The sequence below is a fragment of the Ceratosolen solmsi genome, unplaced genomic scaffold, assembly GCF_000503995.2.
Source record: "Ceratosolen solmsi marchali unplaced genomic scaffold, CerSol_1.0 scaffold10, whole genome shotgun sequence".
In the NCBI taxonomy this organism is placed as follows: Eukaryota; Metazoa; Arthropoda; class Insecta; order Hymenoptera; family Agaonidae; genus Ceratosolen; species Ceratosolen solmsi.
Genome location: NW_011948412.1, coordinates 14,707,272 through 14,729,003, shown reverse-complemented (window position 1 = coordinate 14,729,003; position 21,732 = coordinate 14,707,272). Strand labels below are relative to the sequence as shown.

The following is a 21,732-nucleotide window of genomic DNA, read 5'->3' as shown; positions in this document are numbered from 1 at the left end:
TGTTGCTTAGAATTCACCAAACTTCTTACATCTTTTTTTTCTCACGAATTTTCCTTTAGTCTATGCCTTATTGTTTAGTGCTCAACAATATTTTCACATAGCAACGACGATTAAAAATTCTCGAACCTTCCAATGCAGTATCCTTATATATTGTGTAGGCCCGCTCTGACGTCATAAAGACATTCGGCCTATCAACAAGCCCAAACACTGCTAAGCAAGCTGCCACGCTAATATTTAAGGGCAGCTCGCCATGCACCGGCGCTCACTGTATTATTATTATTATTATTATTCAATCATCAGTTATTGCTCACTGTACTTGTACCAATCGTTTACATCTGTTATCGCTCATTAGCATTTCTCAATCAATCAGTTATAATTTATTAACTCCGCCACATACTAGCAAAGTAATCACAATATACGCACATAATTCCACCAAACTCTGCAACAATAATCTAATAAGCCAACAGTGAAGCTATAAGATTTTCTAATCATTTAAGTGCGCTATATATTTTAGCAGAGACGAGTGTTAAGTATAATTCAAAGGTGAATATTAAACTAGAAGTGTATCATCCACACATTCATCATAAAATTAGCTAAGACAAATAAATTTACCATAAAGTCAATTGAAAGGAATACCATATATTGAAAGTGCAAGAGCGCCAGCCTCGCACGACTCGCGAACCGCCACAGGTGACATACACGTCTCGGCTACAAAGGATAGATGCTAGAACGTCACCAACACGTAGCACTACTCGAGGAAGTACCAGAAATTTACACCTCTTACTGCTGTAGATAGTGAATACCATCACCACGTAAAAAATACCGAAAGGATTTCACAGATGCCAGCACTACCTTAGAATCATATTTATTATAATCTATACATTAAATTAATGCATCTGCCTCTTCCACTTGTCAGCAATCCTCCCATCGAACATCACTGGGAGGTTTTTTAGTTTGATCCCAGACACATAAAAAATAAAAAAAGCTCAGACATTTCGAAATATAAATATTTTAATTTTCTATTAAGTTGACACTAATTTACATATTCATTATATTTTATATTACCGTTTTCTAATACATTTATAAATTTATTAATATTTACATTATTTTTCTTACAGTGTTTAAATGTCTACGAACACTTAAAAATATTTTACCTCGTGATCTTGCAATGCAGCTTCTAATCAAATGGTATGTTGCTAGAAATGCACCAGGGCCACAAGATTTAACTACAACTCAAGAATGGAATTTATTTTTAGTTATTTTTTTTACGATTTTTGGATATGATGTCAATAAATTATATATAACAATGACCAATGAGTTAGATCATACAACCGAACATTATAGCCCTATGATTTTATCTAAAAAACAAAAAACAATTAATAATGGCTCTACTAATGATTGGAATTACTTGATAGCTTCAGAAATTACAAATCAAACACAAATTTTTCTTCACGATGCAATAGGATTATCTAAATTAAAACCGAATGACAGTGATGAAACAGTTACTATACTTGATTCGGAAACAGCTCAAATAGATAAAACAACTGTTCAATCCGGATTTGTTATACATTTACCTTATATCTTATTCTCATTGCATTTACTATATGAAGAGATTAAATTAAGTCGCAATATGTCTGAAAGTTCCTTTTTGTTAGCAAAATTATTATATCAACTAAGTATGGATTTAAATTTATCGAATTATAAACAACACTATTTTTCGGATTTTCCTACTTTAAGTAAAAATAACACAGAGTTTCAAATTAATGATACAGAGTTTCGTAAAATTATTATACCTGATTTTATATCATCTAACACACCAGACATATTTAAAACGCTTTATGATTTATTAACATTGTCATGTGTTCCTTCATATCCGTATCTATTTCAAATTAATTCTATAAGTAAAACTTTAATACAGTTATTCACAATGTTTAAAAAGCAACGACAGTTAAATATTTTAGAATTTGATCACTTGTTTAAAATAATTAATCCAATTGAAAATGAAGATAATCGCATGGAAAGAGATAGTAAAGAAACAATGGAAGAAATTATTATGCACTGTTATAAAACTGGTAAATAGAAATTAATAATTAATAATTAATATTAATAAATAATGATGATTCCACTGACACTTTATTATTTTTATATAATAAAGGTGTATAAAAATATAGTATTATTTATATAATGTTTTGTTTCCTTTAAAATTTTTTTTTTTAATTTTCGAAATAAATAAATATTGGACATTGAAGTACGGTAGATTGCATTTTACTGCATTTATTTTTGTTCATGGATTCATAATTGTAAAACTGTACATTAGCTTCATATCAAATCAAATTTACACGTCAAATTTCATTTGACTTTTATTTACAGCTCCCTTTATCCATCATACTAAATGTTAAAACATCAAATTTTAATATCAAATATTCTTTTGTAGGTGTTTATTAATTTCTTTAAATAGTAAATATTGCAACGTACAAATTAATAATATTATACTATATATATATATATATATATAAACTTTTCACCTATTTACAATATTTTGAATTATTTTTAGTATTTTGTAAAATCCTATATATAAATTGTTAGTTAGATTTGAAAAAATTGAAGATAGATATATCAGTAGCAGATAATCCGACCAGGATATATTAGTATAACTATCAGTTTTTGTCAAATATTGTTACATTCTATGCTATTATTATTGTTAAATTATTGTAATTAAAATGGCGAAATTTTTATATTGTTTCTACTCTTATATTTGAAAATTACTTTTAATTACCGAGCCATACCGATATTTGTAAATAATTCATTTTTTGTTTGATTAGAATATTATTTACTTTAAAACAATATTAAAATTATAAATTGAAAAAAATTTTTAAAAAAATAAAAATTCAGATATGATTTACTAAAAGGTTAATAAAAATATTGATTTCTTAATATATGATTGATACTACAATGAACAGAAAACTCGTGAGACTACTCTGAAACAGCATAGTGTAAAATGAATTTTTCAAATATATTTAACTATTGTTGTTTAACTACCAATTGATATAATTAATTTTTATACTCGTCTAACAAAGTTCCTTTATACTTCTGAATTATTAGATACTTATATATATATTATTGGTAAAATTAAAAACTTTATTTTAAAGGAATGAACAAACAACAACTAGATAATTTACCGTCTGGTATAAATTTCGTTCTTAGTAATATAATTTACCAATGCAGAGAAAATCCACCGACTAATTGGCCATTGCTAGCTTATGAATTGATTGACCGACAAGACTTAGCAGCGTTAGGAAAAAATATTTCACATAACCATCATCTTGATCATATACAAAATGAAAATGTAAAATCTGATGTCAACTTTAATTATACCGAACGCAATGACGGAATGGAATTTGACTACACTGTAAGTAATTATAAATAATTAGTTCTAAAAATATATAATATATTAAAATACTCATTTTATAAATGTGTATTTATTATTATTATATAATAGTTATGCTAAAAATTATTAAGCTAGATTGTAAAATATATTTTATAGAGTAAAACCAAAAAATCTAAATATCATATAAAACATATTTTTTTATCTTAATAACTATTTAATATGCCACTTCAAATTTATTTTTGCTAATTAAAATACCATAAATCAATGCTAGAGAATTGCAAATTTTGAAAATGGATACGTATGTTGTCATCATTATTGGAACTGGACATCTGATGACCATCTGCATTATCTATTTATATTAAGTATTACAGCCATCTGAATTGGTACAATTGAATTTTCATGAGTATTTTCACCATGTATGGTAAATTCATAACGATGTCATTACAATGATGTAATACCTACACTTTTTATATATTGTATGTTCTATATTTTACTTGCATATTTGTTACACGTTTCGGCTTAAGCACCATTTTCTTATCAACGAATTTAATATTTATTAAAAAATATATTTATATATGTATAATAATCAATTTTTAAAATTTTAAATGTCTAATAAATGCAACAAAAATAATTAACGAATAACGAATATTAATAATTTAAAGAATACAAGTAATATAAAATATTATATATTTATTTTTCTTAATAATATTTATTACTCATATATTTCTAGATATTACGACTAAAATTTAATAAAGATCATAGAGTTCGAGAAACTCGAAAATTACTCGATTCTTCGGAACCAATTAAAATTTCTATTGTTCAAAGACCAGATGTAAGTGATCATGAGTTTATTGAGGAACAAGAAAAGTTTTTACATGCTTTATGTACACGCACGATGGCACTTCCAATAGGTAGAGGAATGTTTACTTTGAGAACATCCATGCCAATTAATACTGAACAGTTACCAATACCTCGTCTTTGTTTAACTGGTAAGACACATATTATAATAACATTAAAATTAATTATATCAAAATGGTATATCTTATGGAATGTTATCAACAATGAATGCTGCCGGTACTATATTGTATTATAAATATTAATTATTGTATTAAAGAATTAACCTAGAAATGTATTTTATAATATAAGCGTTATTGCCACTGAGCGTTCACGTACGTCGCATATACAGGAAGAAGTTGATGCCTTGCTGGTCCTCTATATGTAATGCCCGTGTAGATGGAATAATATACACAGAAGAGCGAGGTTGTAAACCCCCGCGCTTTGTATATGAGCACGTGGCAATTGCTAGAATTGCTTGTATTTGTATTTTGCAGAATGCTTTACGTATCTGCAGATTGGCACGTATGGCTTGATATAGTTATATATTAATTACGAATGCAACATAACCTCGTAGCTCTGTACGTTGTGTATAGCTATGTTTTGTCTTGTTTCTTGAATTTGCCTCGAGTGGCTCCTTGCAGTTTGATTGCGTATAATGTGCGAACTGGTATTCGTAATTCTCGATTCCCTTTTTTTACTTGTATTGCACTGCTGCGAGTGTATGAATTGATTATCTAGTACTTTTGTTGAATAGATTAATCTTGTGTAATTAACTTGGACTTTCGAATTGTTTGACTGCGTTTTAATTGACTTGTTCTTTTTCTGTTAGGTACGAAAAGATAAGTAATTGTGCCGTGCCGGCGTTGCCTTTTTTAAAGCCTTCTCTCGACCACGCGGTATTCCCGCTCTTTTAGTGGCGCGAATCAGAGCTGCCTTGTCGATCACGGCGTCGCCAATGAGCTTTCGTCTTATTAGTGTGTTCAATCAGAAGTCTTCTTTAGTTTATGGTATTTCTAATCACGGCGCCTTTTGGATGGTGACGTCTCCCACCAGTGAGTCTTTCCAAGATGGAGGCTCCAATGAGAGCGGGTCTTGCTCAACTCCCCTCTATGATGGGGGGTCTTGATGCCGCGCTTTTCCCTCTCCATCCTAGCATTGTCGCATGCATTTCTTGTTATCATGGGCGTTGCGATCGGTCAGTGTTGTGAAGGTTAGGTGTAGCATTGTTTTTGAGTCTATCATCTGGCTTGTGTTTTTCAGACTAATTCTATAACTTGTGTACGTCAGATGTTTTATGACTTGTCGTCGATAGATGCTTTGTGGCGAGGCTGTGTTAGTTTCTGTCTAGAAATGTCTCGTCGCATTAGTTTTATGACGTGTTTTGCTGGACACATGGACCTTTGTTCTCGCTAGATGTGTTCATGAATTGTATTTTCTTTAGATATTCGAAGTTTTGCTGAATTGTCTAGATTTAGTTAATCCGAGGCGCGTTGGAATGTTTATTTCTCGAGTAGTTGAGAGTTCGCTTTTTTCAGAACTCTTATCTCGAATTTTCTAGATGTTTAATGAGCTGGGAGTTTTCTTACATTCTCGAACACTATGAAAGATCAGTAAAAAGATCAATGTAGTAGAGCAACTAACTAAAGTGTACTATTAGACATTTAATTATAATTAATTGTTGACTTATATGTTTTTTAATCATTAATAAATCAATACATTTTTTAGAAAGAAAAATCTTATTGAATGAAATTCCATTACTTATTTTGTTTTTAAGATGAATAGACAATACTTTAATTAATATTTACAAAATTATATTGAGGAACTAAGTTTTAATTTATTTAATAATATATCTATTAATGTATAATTTGTAATTATGCACATACTTTCTTTATTTTATAGAAATAATATAATTTAAGTATTTAACATGTAAATATTTTTAGGTAAAGCACCACCTCGTGGATCAACAATTGAATTAACTCATATAGATGTTCCGACTAATATGAATTTATGGCCATTATTTCATAATGGTGTTGCTACAGGACTATGTATTCATCCAAATGCTTCAAATGTTGATTCGACTTGGATAGTGTATAATAAACAACAACAAGGAGAATTTGGCATTGAACACTCAGGATTTTTAATGGCATTAGGACTTAATGGTCATCTAAAAAATCTCGCTCCTTTCAGCATGTATGAATATTTAGTAGAATGCCATGAAGCCACTAGTGTTGGTCTATTACTGGGATTGTCAGCTACTCATCGAGCTTCAATGGATGTGTCAATGACAAAATTACTTTCTCTTCATGTAGAAACTCTTTTACCTCCAACAAGTATAGAACTTAATGTTCAACAAAATGTTCAAGTAGCTGCTCTTATGGGTGTTGGATTAGTTTATCAGGGTACAAATCATCGACACATCGCACATGCACTACTTTCCGAAATAGGTATTTATAATTTAAAATTAAACAAGTTAATACAACTATTATTCAATGTATGTTTTATTATTATTATTGTATAAGTATGATTTTATGATATTTTAGCATTAGTTTCTTACTAGGGATTTTTTTTTTATAAATAATATAATCAATATTTTATTGAATTGATTATGGCTTATTCATAATTTGCAATAATTTATTTTAAAAGAGCGACATCTTTAAGAAAAATTTATTTTCTAATAATATTTAATTCATATTCTAAAAAATTACATACAAATGAATAATATAAGTATTTAGTATTTAAAAAATCTTATTGTTTTAGAATATATGTAAATGAGGTCATTTAATAATTTGTGTTATTAATATTACTAAATTTTTCTAGGAAGACCACCGGGACCAGAAATGAAAAATTGTGTAGATAGGGAATCATATTCTTTAACAGCGGGTTTAGCATTAGGATTAGTTCTTTTATGTTCTGGAACTGGTTCAGATTTAGCTAATATTCCCGATACACTTCATTATTATATGGTTGGAGGTAATATCAGGCCTTTCAGTGGTGCTCAAAAAGACAAATATAAATCACCCAGGTATTTATTAGCAAACTATCCAATAAAATTTTAATTTATGTTTTTTATATACTTAGCTAAATTGTATAAGTTATTATTTATATGCAGAAATTATAGAAAATATCAAAACAATATGAAATTTATAACTAAAGAAATTAATTTTATAAAGTTTTATTTTCTATTGAGATAATTATTAGGTAAATTTTAGTAATTATAATCTTTCATTTTTAATATTAATAAAAATCTTGATTTAAGCAATTAAAATATAAAAAAATAATGTCGAAATCAGAGGCAATAAATAATAATATCTGTTCGGGATTGATGCAGTCCCATGAATTTCAAACAAAAGAAAAGTCATACGCGCTGTCCGGCGTACAGCATGTGCACCTAGACTGGCACGCACGTGCGGACCGGGACGCGCGTTCGAGCGAATGTTTACAAACAAAACTCGGTAAGTTCGAGCAAGTTTACGATCCGAAATATGATATACTGTAAGATCACCCAAGAGTATTACTCCTACTTTTCTCTCGTCGAATATTCTCGAAGGTTCTTGATTTTTCCTTCGACGCCTCGTGTAAGAATTAGTGTAACAACGACGATGCCTTGTTGCCAGCTAAGTGAGCCACCGCGTGGACGCACGCGGCGCGCCTCTCACTCTTGCTGAAAATCATGTCTTGCCGTACCGCCCTCGCTCAACTGCGCTTGCGGCTAACATCTTGCCGTGACCCGACCACAGTGACCGATCATAGTGAACCGATTCAATCATTTTAACAGCAGAAGCCATGGCACACGAGTCTCGATCTGCCATGGAACGGTCGGCATTTTCAGCAGAGCCACCACGGAACGATCAAGCCTTCGGTTTGTGCGCGTATTCAAAGGGCTCATTTGTAATATCACTTCGCGTTCACTCAAGTGTATCTGCCGCTCAGTGTTTTGTATACTGTGAAGACAACGCGTGGCCATATTTTTGGCAGCATAGTTAAGAATACACGCGTGCATAAGAATAAGATATCGGCAGATTAGATAGTGATTACAGTGAAGCCAATGGAATAGTAATCAAGGGGGGCATCAACTACACAGCATCTAATACACCTAGCCTGTAGTTTACCAGGTACACCTTTATATTAATAAATAAACAAGTCACATCTCGCGCTATTGTCGATCGGGTACACTTACGCTCTCTCGAACTGATCCCTCGACATCGTAGAGGTCCGCTAGCAGAACCAGGACACACTTACGCTCTCTTGAACTAACCACTCGACATCGTACAGGTCCGCTAGCACAAACAGGGCATACTTACGCTCTCTTGAACTAACCCTCGATATCGTACAGGCCTGCTAGCACAAACAGGGCACACTTACGCTCTCTCGAACTAACCCTCGACATCGTACAGGCCCTCAACAGCTGATGCAAGAGTCACTGCGGTTCACATACATTATCAAAGAAGGACAACAACAGATCGACTAATAGAATATAAATATAGATTATTAAATCCTTCACGAGTTAGAAATCTTACCATTAATCACTCTCACCTGTGACTAGATTCTGCTACTGTTCCCTTGCACAATTAAAGACACAATCGATTACTTAATATAGTCCATTAAACATCTTACACCGTATCAAGTATAGTTATTCATACATCAAGCATACTTAATGCAAACACCATCTTCTCATGCTACCTCATAAGCATGAGTGACTACACCGGCTGATATTTACAACATCAGCATAACCTCAATTACAAGATACACAGTAATATCCATAGAATCTACGTTAATCAAGAACACAAGGAAACACCCTCATTACTTCGATAGAGTCATTTCTTTACACACCAGTGCAATATTAATTGCAATAATTTAATTAAATGCAATAATCATTATAAATAATAAACATTGTTTTTACTAAATACATAATGTTTTTCAGCCTTCTTACTTATTATTTTTTTGAAGTTATCCTGCCGAGAGACTAATCCACTGAACTATTGAATTGGTAGTTCGAGCCATAAATTAAACCTTTAAAATCGAACAATATCTTTTAACTAATTAAATCTTCGCACAGTATTCAATATTTAACGAGGTGCTTCATAAGTTAAATCCTTTATGTAATAAGCACCATAATAATTTTTTAGTAACATAATATTATTTATTTATTTACCATTTTATTGTTACTTGTTATCTTTATATATATAAGGGTTTGTTATAAAATACAACATTTAGATACTTTCAATAATTTAAGTTATGAATATTTGAATTTTTGAGTCTTCAGTTAAAATGATATTTTTACAAATTGCTTGTTAAAAATATGTAAAAAAATTAAGTATATACTCGAAGAAAAAAAATTACTTAATAAAACGCTTTTAAATTGTTTTTTGTTGGAAAAACGAATACAGTAATATTATAATTAATAATTTCGCGACACAACTTCAATCCTAATATGTTGAGATTCAAGACCGAGTATTTAAATTGAATTCGTTACATTATGAAAGAATTTGTCAGTGACGTTATTATACAGCAAAAAAATAGGATCTAATTGAATGTAACTAATACAATTAACTCGAAGAATTTCAAGTCAAGTCAATTTGTAAAACCGTATAATAACGAACAATTAAATGATGCATCGATGTTCAACATTTTATGTAATAAATACATTGGAAAGAGATCAGAACAAAATCCAAACTGATAAATCGAAATTATTTATATAAATTTTATCTTAATGATAAAGAAACATAATTAATTGTGTCTAACTTCGTTTACTATGACAAGGTACATCATAGTAATATAAATTTGTAAATATGTATTATGAAAGATATATACTCAATTTATTTTCAATTGATGACGTTGGAATTTAATTAAAACATCAAGATTACTAAAAATGTTAATAGCTTCGTCAATAGTGTAAATTTGTATAGAGTATTAAAAAGATATGGATATATAAATATAATATATTTAGCATGAATGGATTGTTATGACAACTTCATACGTTGTATTGATAATTGAGTAAGAAAATTATGTATACTAAAACTTATGAGGATACAGTTATTCATTTTTTATAATTTAAATCTAAAGTAATACAAGTTCAATTTTTACACCTTAACTTTATTGAAATGATATTTCAATAAATAAAATAAGGGCTATCATGATTAACGAAAATATATGTCTAAAATAAACAAAAAGCATGGTTGATTTAAATTTACATGATATTGGTATCAGGTTTATAATATAATGCTTATTAGTCATCGGCACAAACCCGTAATTAAGTTTTAATAAATTATAATCAGTTTATTAAAATCTATTTTAAAATATTGCTATCTATTACATAAGAAAAAATCTTTACATTTATTTCTTTTAACTATTATACATGTTTTATAAAAATATCTATAAAAATATCACAACAAAATAAAGTTTTTGTTTTTATCGAATATTTATACCATAAAATAAAATACTGTCTGAGATGGTGAAGGGAGGCTTGCTAAAGCTCTGAATGGACAATGCAATAATTCAATACTGCCTTTATACGAGTTGATTTTCCCTTTTATTGAATATAATAAATAATGAATAGTTAATATCTATGAATATCGAATGAGTGTATGATAGAATAAATAAGTGAGAGTTTCTTCAGGTAATATGAGTGATGATAATCTTATAAATGCATTCTTGTGGTATGGTGCGTGATTGACGCCACCGATTGCCGCTATCGATACACTGGAGAGACCTGGGTGGTGGCGTTGGTATGTAACGTCACTGGTAAGAAGAATTGATGCCGCCGTTGCCGTTACCGATGAGTTGGAGAGGCTTGAGTGTGGCGCTGGGGTATGACGTCACTGATGAGGAGAATTGATGCCGCCGATGCCGCTACCGATGAGTTGGAGAGGCTTGAGTGGAGCGCTGGTGTATGACGTCATTGATGAGGAGAATTGATGTCGCCGTTGCCGCTACCGATGAGCTGGAGAGGCTTGAGTGGGGCGCTGGTATATGACGTCACTGATGAATGGCAATGATGCCTTGGTTTTGGTATTACTGCTTACTTAGTTCACGGAGTCGTGTTTTAATGATTCGTAAGAACGCGTGTAATAGCGTAGCTTACGTGTGTGGAGTCGATTTCAGTTGTATTGATGGTACGTAAGGACGTGTGTAATAACGTAGCTTACGTGTGTGGAGTCGATTTTAGTTGTATTGAATGTGACCTCTATATAAGTGGTATTTGACTTGTAAGAAAACGATTGTGTGAATTTAAGTCGATCTCTGTGTAAATGGCGTTAACTTGTAGAACAATAATTTGGTCTTGATGATTGCTTGATTGAAGTAGTAAGAGGATGAGACCGTCATGTGCAGCTCCTTAAATATTCTTGTATAAACAAGCTGCGTTGAAATTGTATAGGTGATCGTTGCTATGCCGATATTTGTCGTGACGTAAACAGGGCATAGTCTCGTAGAGTTCATTTGTTATTACTTTTGAAATTACTTAAATTAATAGTATTCTTTGAATTCGTTAGTCAGTTTTTACAAAACAAATGCTCGCGCGCTCATACCTCTCCCACTTTTTATTTTGTTTAGAAATTACTGCAATCCGTAACATACATATATTTCAAAAATAAAGTAAATAAAATATTTTGATTAATTAAGATTTATATTTCTATAGCTATCAAATACGAGAAGGAGATTCTATAAATATTGACGTAACAAGCCCTGGTGCAACTATAGCATTAGGTTTAATGTACCTTAAATCGGGTAACCATGCTGTTGCTGAATGGATGGCTGCACCAAATACGCAATATCTTTTAGACTTTGTACGCCCTGATTTATTACTGCTTCGAATTTTATCAAAATCTTTAATTTTATGGGATGAAATTGAACCGTCGAAGACATGGGTCTCTAGTCATGTTCCAGCTATTGTTGCAAAATACAAATTACAAAAACCTACATCTTATATATCTGAACCCATAGATCTAGAAACAATAAAGTAAGTATTATATAATACTGATAAAATTCTTTTGTGGAAATTTTTATATTTTTTTAACATTTTTTTTAACCAAATTAAACTTAAAAATTTGTAAGAACAATACCACTAATTAATTGTTGATACAAAGTAATATTTAAATAAAGTATGATTTTATTAATTTCTAGTATTAACATTTTTAATGTTTTGCAAAGGGTTAGCAAAATCTTATAATTTATTTGTCTGGTGATCAAGTTGTATTGATTTTTATTTGAAATCTTTACATTTAAACCAATTGTTATGTTAATGAACAGTAAATTAAATTTTTAATAACTTTTTTATATTGCTATGTGTAAGTGTGGAATTATTAAATTTTATAACAATCGACTGAAATAAATTAACGAGTACATTTTAATTCATAAACTGCATAAATTCCTTGATAAATCCTTATATTCTAATTATGCTTTTTTCAGCCAAGCCTATTGTAATATTATTGCTGGCGCGTGTATGGCTGTAGGTTTAAAATATGCTGGAACTGAAAATATGATAGCTTTCAAAACACTGTATCATTTTTTAAAAATGTTCATGACTTTAACACATAAGTCTGTCGCAGAACTCGCAGGAAAAGCTACAATTGAAACTTGTCTTAATGTCGTTCTATTGTCTGCATCTATTGTTATGGCAGGAACGGGTAATCTAGAGGTACATTTTATTACTGATTATTTACTAATTAACAGTGAAGTTATATATTTTTTACAAATTTCTAAAGAAAAAGAAAATTAAATAAAAACAAATTTACATAAGAAAATTTTTATTAATATTCTTAAATAAATGTAATTGTAAAAATGACATGAAACGAGAATGGAAACTTCATAATTTCTATTTCACTAATATCGTCTATTAATGTAATTATAAACTGTTAGGGAGTATGATAGATAGTTTTATTCATCGATTATGAAAATATATTAATATACATCAGAAAATCGCAGAAAAGACACTACCATTCTAAAAATTCTTATTTATAACTTATTTTGCATAAATCGTGTATTAATAATTCACTAAATTTGACAATTATGAATTCAAAGGAATATTTTTTAACATAAAAATAATTTTATTATTATATAATTTTTAAAATAGTCAATTAAAAAATTTGAAATTTTTTTGTGTATAGAAAAATTAGGTAAATTTATGAAAAAGAAACCAATTTTGTGAATAGAATTTAATATTCGCTTTAAGAAGAATTCAATATTATTTGCTACCTATAGTGAAATTTAATATCTATACAATTATATAAAACAATCTGGTAATAAAACCTTAATAATTTAATTATTTACTTGTTATTCTTTAGATTTTAAGAGTATGCAGACATATTAGAACAAGAGTAGGACCAAGCAATAGTGTTGTAACATATGGATCACATGTAGCAATACACATGGCGCTTGGATTTTTATTTTTGGGTGGTGGAAGTCATACATTATCAAATGATTCATCGTCAATTGCAGCACTTATAATTTCATTATTTCCCAAATTTCCAACTCATAGTAATGATAACAGGTAAAAATTAATTATAACAAAAATAAGTATAAAAATATAATTATTAACTTGTGAAATGTATGGATATATAACTTATGTAATTTTTATCTTATAATACTAAAAAGGTACCATTTACAAGCACTCAGACATTTCTATGTACTTGCAACTGAACCAAGATTATTATTACCAAAAGATATTGATAATGGAAAATTTTGTTATGCAAAAGTACGATTAACTTACCAATCTATTTCTCAAAAAGAAGGTCAAAGAATCGTTCTTATAGCACCGTGTTTATTGCCCCAGCTTGATAGATTAAGTAAAATTGAATTAGATGACGACAGGTATTGGAAAATTACGTTTGATAAAGAGCGAAATTTTGATCAGCTGAAAACAATACTAAATGCAAATTGTGTTCTAAATGTTAAACAAAGAGCTGGTTGCTTATCACATATGGAAGATCCGCAGGTATTGATATTTCTAACATTAGTGATTATATAAATTAAAAATTAAAAATAATGTTATATTAATATATGTTGAATAATTTCTTTTATCATTTAAATATAGATACATACTGTCGAATAATTTATATATTTAAAATTTCATAACTTTTATACTAATACTATATTTCAAATAATAAAATTAACAACCACAATATTAAATATATTATCATTCAAATTTTAATAAAAATATATAACATTTAAAATTTAAAAAAAAAAATGTTAATGCACGCTATTTTGTGTATTATTTATATTTGAACATACGCCAAAAAAGTACCATAGTATTTTCTTCAACGAACAATACCGATAATAAAAGTTATAACTAGTGCATGTTTATAGTAAAGTTTTTAACAATTATGATTATTTGAATTTATAATTATTTTTTAGTATGGTAACAACATTCAGCGTAAAACTAATCCAATAGATTTTATTTCTACAAATATAATATTTTTTAAATATTAGAGTGAATCATTCTAATGTTCCCAATTTTTTATGTATATGTTATTCTTACCTTTCAGGGTTTTCGTACATTACTAGCTCAAACTTTAACAACTGAAGATGTTATTATATGGACAGCATCATTAAAACAAATAACATCTTTTACGACTGATACAACAATACTTAACTTTGTTAATAGATTTTTAAAAAAAGGGGATTTGAGTAATCATGCACGATGTGATAATTTTTGTATGAATAAAATACACAATCAGCTAAGTTCATTGTGTTTTGCATATTTTCAAAACAGCAGTGTGGAAAGAGTAGATAACCTTAATCAAGTTTATGAAATCCCCCAAGAAATATCGGTAATAGAAAATCATTACTTACAAATTTTAATAACTATGACTTATGAATGCGTAATTAGAGATAAAATAAATTTTCTTCCGCTGTGGGTAAGTATTTATAAGATACTTACAACAATTGAAAAACAACCGAAAACGAATCAGATATGGCAAATTAAATTTTTATATTCATTTAAACATTGCAACGATTACTTTTATGAACTAGAAAAATTACTTAACATGGAAAATATTTTTGCGAACAAACAACGTATATGCCGTATTATGGACAAATGGGAAAACGGTTAGTTAAGTCAATACTTTCGATGATTTGTTATTTATTTTTATAATTTCACGAATCATCTATTTTGTAGATCTATCAGTAATGTTGAAGAATTTTTCGAAAATTGGTCATATTCAAACTCAAATTGAAGATTTTGATAAACTCGCTAGTTATGTATTAAATTATGATATACCGTGTAAAATTGATCGACTTGTTATAAGTGCACCAGGTATGTATTTGAATTTGATTAAAAATTGAATAAAATATTTATTAATTTATTTTCTTTATTTTCAGAAAATCCTATTAAAAATAAAACAATCCCATGCCTAAAAATATACGGAGCTTTTAGATTAAATGCATTGTTGAAATTACATTAAATTCAATTTCGTGTGATATTTTACAAAACATTTAAAAACAAGTAAATCAAACTAAGGTATTATTTGTTTATAAATATTTTTGTTTTCCAAATATATATTTATAATCTAATTTAGTAGTTTGTAATATTAATTCTTGAATTTAAATAATGTAAAGTATGTCAAAGGGATTTGTGTACTTAACATTGTTTTTTATTATCTTTAATATTATAAATATTAATAAAAAATTATTCATTAGTATCATTATGCTCATAAATATGAATATGCTCATATATTTGATTCGCTTAATAATATTAAGTTGAATTACAAAAGATTAATGAAAATACTTATTATTTATGGTTGAAAATCTATAAAAAATAAAATTAAAATTAACAGTTTGCCATTACTAAAGCAATCATTAGCATGTACTAGAATTTTTTTTAATTTTTTAAATTTCGCCATATTCCCTTATATAAAATATTTTATAATGTATTGTAATACGTAATATGATGTATTCGAAATACGTTATGTTAAATAAAACAGTACTTTTGTCGTTATAAAAAATTTAACACAACTATTAAATGATTATTGAATTTTTTATTATTATTTAAAAAATTAGGTTATACAAATAATAATATAATAAAGTATATAGCATCATAAAAGAAAGTGTGATAGTTTTTCAACTACATTTGGTATTTTTTTAATTCTACATTTAATATGAGTGGGATAGCATTAAAAATTACATATTTAACAAATATTTGTACAATAAAAGCACAGATTTATATTACTTTAAATATGATATTTAAAATACTTTTTTACTATTACCTGATGTAATACATTTGTACATCTAATACATATTTCATTTGGTTAATATTTAAAATTTTCTTGTATGTATGTACCTATTATGTTATAAATTTCTTCCATTTCTACTATTTGGCTACATATGTCGTAAAATCAGTTAGCAAAATGTTTTATGAACAGAAGCAATACACAGTTTACTTACGAATCATAGAAAATATGTACTTTTCACATTGATTCATATGAAAACTTATCGATTTAAATAAATATTTAAGCTGAAAATATGAATTATAATACTAGTTAATATTTGAATTTTTGCTAATTTCACTAATTTTGAATTTTCATTGCATAATTTTTTTGTATTTGTATTAAAAATTCTTTCTTAGTTTTATATAATACGAATATTAGGGTAAAATATTTTGCAATATAAATATAGTAAAATGTGGAATTACATATATTATAATTTTATACAGTAAAATCTGTGCTTATGTTACGGCTATTTTTAAAAGAAATAATAAAATCAATTATATAACTAATATTTTTACATTATTTGCATATAAATAATAATCCTTTATTATCATCTCTCGATATAAAAGTAATGGTTAAGTAACGATACTTTTCATGTTTTATTGTATCTTATGAAATTCGTGTGCTCTAGAAGTATCTAAAACCTAATGTCACCGTATAGTTGTACTATGCTAGGTAGTATAGTAAATTCCACTTATTTTTTGTAATTAATAATGTCTATTAATTTTTGTTATCCTCAAATTATTACATTCTTTTTTTATTGTAAAATTTGTTATTAACCATTTATAATTAATTCACCATTGTTGTATCTTATGTGATATGAATCTATTTTTATGTAAAATAAAAATTTTCCAAGTTTTTAATTTGGTTTTTTTTTCAGAGGTCAAGAATACTGATAGGCAGTAAAAATAGTGATTATATTGAGAGAATTGCTCGCCAAAATATTTGTTAACATTGATTTTATCTTAAGATACTTTAAAGCAAAATTCGTATTCATTAATTTAATACAAAATACAACTAAGGTTCTATCTTGGTTTCTATATTTTTCAATATCACGAATATTTATTTGTTGAAAATCGCTTATACGACATTGTAATTCAAGAATTTCATTTTATGAATATTATGGTTTATAAATCATATTTATTCAACATTCTTCAAGCTCTCTATGTATAAAATAACAACAAATTTAAAAAATGAATATTGAATTTTGAGATCACGATAATGGTTATAATACTAGGGAATAAAGGACAATGACAGTCTTAACAGAAAAATTAAGAGAAATATTTTACTTTGGTAATTAATCGGGAAAATTTTTAAATGAAATTTCAATGAATTTAATAATGATTCTAATTAAGCTAATCTATTTATTAAAAAATTATCAAAGTTCTTCATTTAAATAGTGATAGTATTATTAAATAATGTGATTAATAAAGTGATACTTATTACATTAAAATGAAATAATGATAACATTAATAAAATATATTTTAGATCTGTACAAATGTATATATTATATTAAATAAAATTAAATTAATTAAAAAAATGTTATTACAATATATAATTTATATACTTTCATTTTCATAATTAATAGGTATGCCATTTCGACCATTTTCAGCTAATTTGACATGATTTTCACCCAATTTTTGTTCAAGTCCATTCCACGTTCTTGAATTCAAACAATTTATATTGATTTCATTATTCTTTAATGTTCCTCTTTCTTTGTGAGTAAGTGTATTGTTAATAGTAATATCGCTACTATTGATTTGTCTACTTTTACCACAAATGAGAGATATATCCGGTTTTGATGTAACATCAAAATTCTTATAATTTGTTCCTCCAGGTAATATTTGTTTAAAGTCTAATTCATGAAGCAATGAAAATTCTCTTAAATCATTAAAGGCTAATTCAACTTCAAAAGGTGTTACAATAGGTTTTAAATAATCTCTTGAATCTATTAAACTACTTTCTGGGCAGGTTATAGCTACAAATATATCTACCTAAAAGAAGCAAATTAATTGTAACATTAATTTATTCAATATTATTAAATATTTGTATATTTTTTAAAATGTAATATACAAAGTATGAATAATGTGCACAATGATAAAATCGAAGTATCATGTATTTTTTTTATCTTATCTTAATACACATACCACTAAAAAAGAATACTTTTTTATCCTATTTTGTTCAATAGCATTGGCCCTTAATAAATGCTTAATTTCTCATTATATACTAATCCTAAACATATACTTTTAATTTTAACATTGTTATGTTTGTTATCAGTTTATACAAGTTTTATTATTCATTTAATGATCGTTTACCATGGCTATTGATTCTTTGTAAACATAGAAAAACTTATAGAACTCATAAAGATATATGCAGGCTTGGGGCAGATTTATTATTTACAGATAGCGAAACTGATAAAGTTTTTTCAATCAACTTTGATGTTTGGAATTTGAGAATATTTGAGAAATTAAATGAACTCGCTTCCATTCTCATTTCTTAATCTGAGCATTGATAAGCATTTTCATTATAAGTTTTGACTATTTATATTATTTATTCGTTGAATAATTTGCAGATTTACTACATTAGTAGATCGTTTGATTCAGTTAATATTTATCCAGTAGTAATGTATAAATGCATTCAATCATAAGGTAATTCAAGGTCAGCTAACCTATTTTATTCAGGTCTTTAAACTTATATTTTTTATAACTTAGTTTACTATGTTTTAAAATTACTATATTACATTTTATTTCAGAAATTTATTTATAATTTTAATAAAAATATCAATCCAGGGTACAGAAAAGAAATAAAATGAGACTAGTATGTATACTGAAGAATATTTGGATACTTGCCTATCAAAAAAATTTACAAATAAATTTGTTTTAATATTTGAAATTTTTACCTCCTTTTATCTCCTTTTATCTTTTATAAATATATAATATATTGAAAACAATGGTTTTATTTAAAAAAAATTTTATTAAACAAATTACGAAAAATATTTAAAACGTATACACACCTGATGAAAGTTTCCTAGTTTTGTTGGGGAAATTTTTCCTACATTGAATGTATATACTTTTTTACCTACTTTATTAAGAATAGATTTTAACATTTCTGTGATTGCTAGATAGTTTTCAACATTCAAAGAGGCTATAATAATGCCAAATGTTGTAGCATCTCTTATTTTCTCAATTAAAAAGTTTCTTCTTTTGAACCATAATGACTTTAGCATATTAAACTTATATATCTTTGACCCATCAAAATAATGACAAGCATTTACAGGTAAACTCATAAATAATGTGAGTAATGTTTTATCATTTGGTCCCAAAAATACAGCATCATAAATATTCAATTGATGTTCAGAAGGCAAACTGTATTGCCTTCCTATAATGGATTTATGAGATTCATTTGGATGTATTTTTGAAAATGGGACATTAGAAATACATTTTAATATAGAAAAAATCAAATTTTTATATTTTTTATATAATTTTTCATAAATGTGTTCTGTAAATAAGAATAGATTATTAACACAATTTAAAAAGTTATAAATATTATACTCAAAAATTAAAAACCTTATTTAATTTAAATTAAAATTTTTACTTAAATGAATTTAATACTATTATATTTATAATATCTTAAGATATTAATATAATATAAATATAATATTCGAAAAATGTTGAAATGTTAATGGCTATAAATAAATTCACATTATATAACAAATATTTAATATGCATTTATTATAATGAATCAAAATAATACTTGAGGTTTTTAAATAATAATAAAACACAACAATAACATTTGATTTAAATTCACTGCATTATTAAACAATTAATATAAATGAGAGAAATTTATTAAAATATTCATAAAAAAACTTATATAAAAAAATTTTAATTTACTAATTTTTACAAAAATTATCTATAATTTTTAAAAGTTACTTTGAAATTATAAAATTAATTAAACTTTAATTATACCATATCACATATTATGATTTTCTTTTAAGATATTTTGTGTATTAATCAAGTTCATATTAATTTCAAATATATGTATTGATAATTATATTAATTTATTTGTATAGTTATTTATATTTTACAAGAGTTTTAAAATATATAAATTAATATATAATTTATTTTAATAATCTGTGAAAATAATTTATTATAATTTACAAAAATTGCTTAAATTTATGAATATTTTTATACTAAAATTTATAATGTTAATAAATTATAATTATATATTACCAATTATGTATGTAAAGGATGTATCATAAAAAAGTAGAATTTCTTTGGATTCATCTTTAAAATATTCATTAAATTCTTTACAAAATAATTCTATATCAAAATATTTCTTTTGAAAAACATGAAAAGTTGGTAAATGATTGGTACAACTTAAACAAGCATGACCAAAATGTATGCATGCATCTGCTTCAAAACGATTAACAGTAAGTTTATCGATACAGCAATTATCATATGATGTATCACCAATTACATACAAAAATGCACTAGAATATTTTTGCAGATTCAATATTATTTCTACAGCATGATGCATAAGGTAATCTGGAATTTGTAGACATATCTAAAAATAAAATCCAATTCTTTGAATTTGGCAAAATAAAATAAAATAAATTAAAATAGAATTTTTTTATATATACCTACATAAAATTTATACTCATAATATACAAATATATAATTTCAAAGTATGCAATTTTTATTAATATTTAAAATATAACTAGAAAAATATTCCTAAAAAATTATAGTTTTAATAATTATTCCTTACAGAGATGATAGAAATGAAGACGAAATGGAGATAAAAGTAAAAACAGTTTAATTACTTTTTGACCATATATGAAATTTATTTATTTGTAATCTTAATGTGCATTTTTGTCAATAACAATGTATTTAACTTATTAAAAATAATCTCAATAACTAAATAAAATAATATAAATATATTAAAGACTAAAATTTTTTTATTAACAATTCATCTTTTATTTGTAATATTTTACCAAATTTTATTATTTAAAGCCGTCAAATAATAGAATAAAAAGAATAAAGTGTAATCCTACATAATATTAACAAATTGATTAATATTTGAAGTGTATATAAACTATACATTTCCAAACCTTTTGAAATGATGACTTTTTTATCCAGTTTCCACATTCTTCTAATTCAATCATATTAGAAAGTGATATTTTACAATTTTTATATCTTTCTATCTCATTTAAATTAATCAACGAAATTTTAAATTATCTAAGGTTAAATTGAATTACATTTCTGTATAAGCTATTAAGCTCATACTATTTCTTAGATCATTCTATACTAC

At 26.7% G+C, this 21,732-nt stretch overlaps 2 protein-coding genes across 2 annotated transcripts in view; one reads left to right on the top strand and one right to left on the bottom strand.

Annotated features, from left to right (window-relative positions):
- Positions 1 to 17,442, top strand: part of shtd (anaphase promoting complex subunit 1) — a 33,296-nt gene extending 15,854 nt beyond the window's left edge. The window contains exons 10-22 of the mRNA XM_011497308.1: positions 1,119 to 2,072; positions 3,150 to 3,409; positions 4,119 to 4,377; positions 6,166 to 6,669; positions 7,043 to 7,247; positions 11,862 to 12,182; positions 12,632 to 12,860; positions 13,507 to 13,712; positions 13,817 to 14,156; positions 14,707 to 15,268; positions 15,339 to 15,476; positions 15,542 to 15,680; positions 17,306 to 17,442. Coding sequence (XP_011495610.1) covers positions 1,119 to 2,072; positions 3,150 to 3,409; positions 4,119 to 4,377; positions 6,166 to 6,669; positions 7,043 to 7,247; positions 11,862 to 12,182; positions 12,632 to 12,860; positions 13,507 to 13,712; positions 13,817 to 14,156; positions 14,707 to 15,268; positions 15,339 to 15,476; positions 15,542 to 15,624 — 4,061 coding nt within the window. The 3' untranslated portion in view covers positions 15,625 to 15,680; positions 17,306 to 17,442. The remainder of the gene's footprint in view (positions 1 to 1,118; positions 2,073 to 3,149; positions 3,410 to 4,118; positions 4,378 to 6,165; positions 6,670 to 7,042; positions 7,248 to 11,861; positions 12,183 to 12,631; positions 12,861 to 13,506; positions 13,713 to 13,816; positions 14,157 to 14,706; positions 15,269 to 15,338; positions 15,477 to 15,541; positions 15,681 to 17,305) is intronic.
- Positions 17,443 to 17,963: 521 nt separating this feature from the next.
- On the bottom strand, positions 17,964 to 21,732 carry Dph2 (Diphthamide biosynthesis 2). The gene is made up of 4 exons (XM_011497297.1): positions 21,533 to 21,732; positions 20,655 to 20,988; positions 19,439 to 19,923; positions 17,964 to 18,419 (listed from the first exon to the last, which is right to left on the bottom strand). The coding sequence occupies exons 1-4, from the start codon at positions 21,584 to 21,586 to the stop codon at positions 17,985 to 17,987; spliced, it is 1,308 nt and encodes a 435-aa protein (XP_011495599.1). The 5' UTR covers positions 21,587 to 21,732; the 3' UTR covers positions 17,964 to 17,984.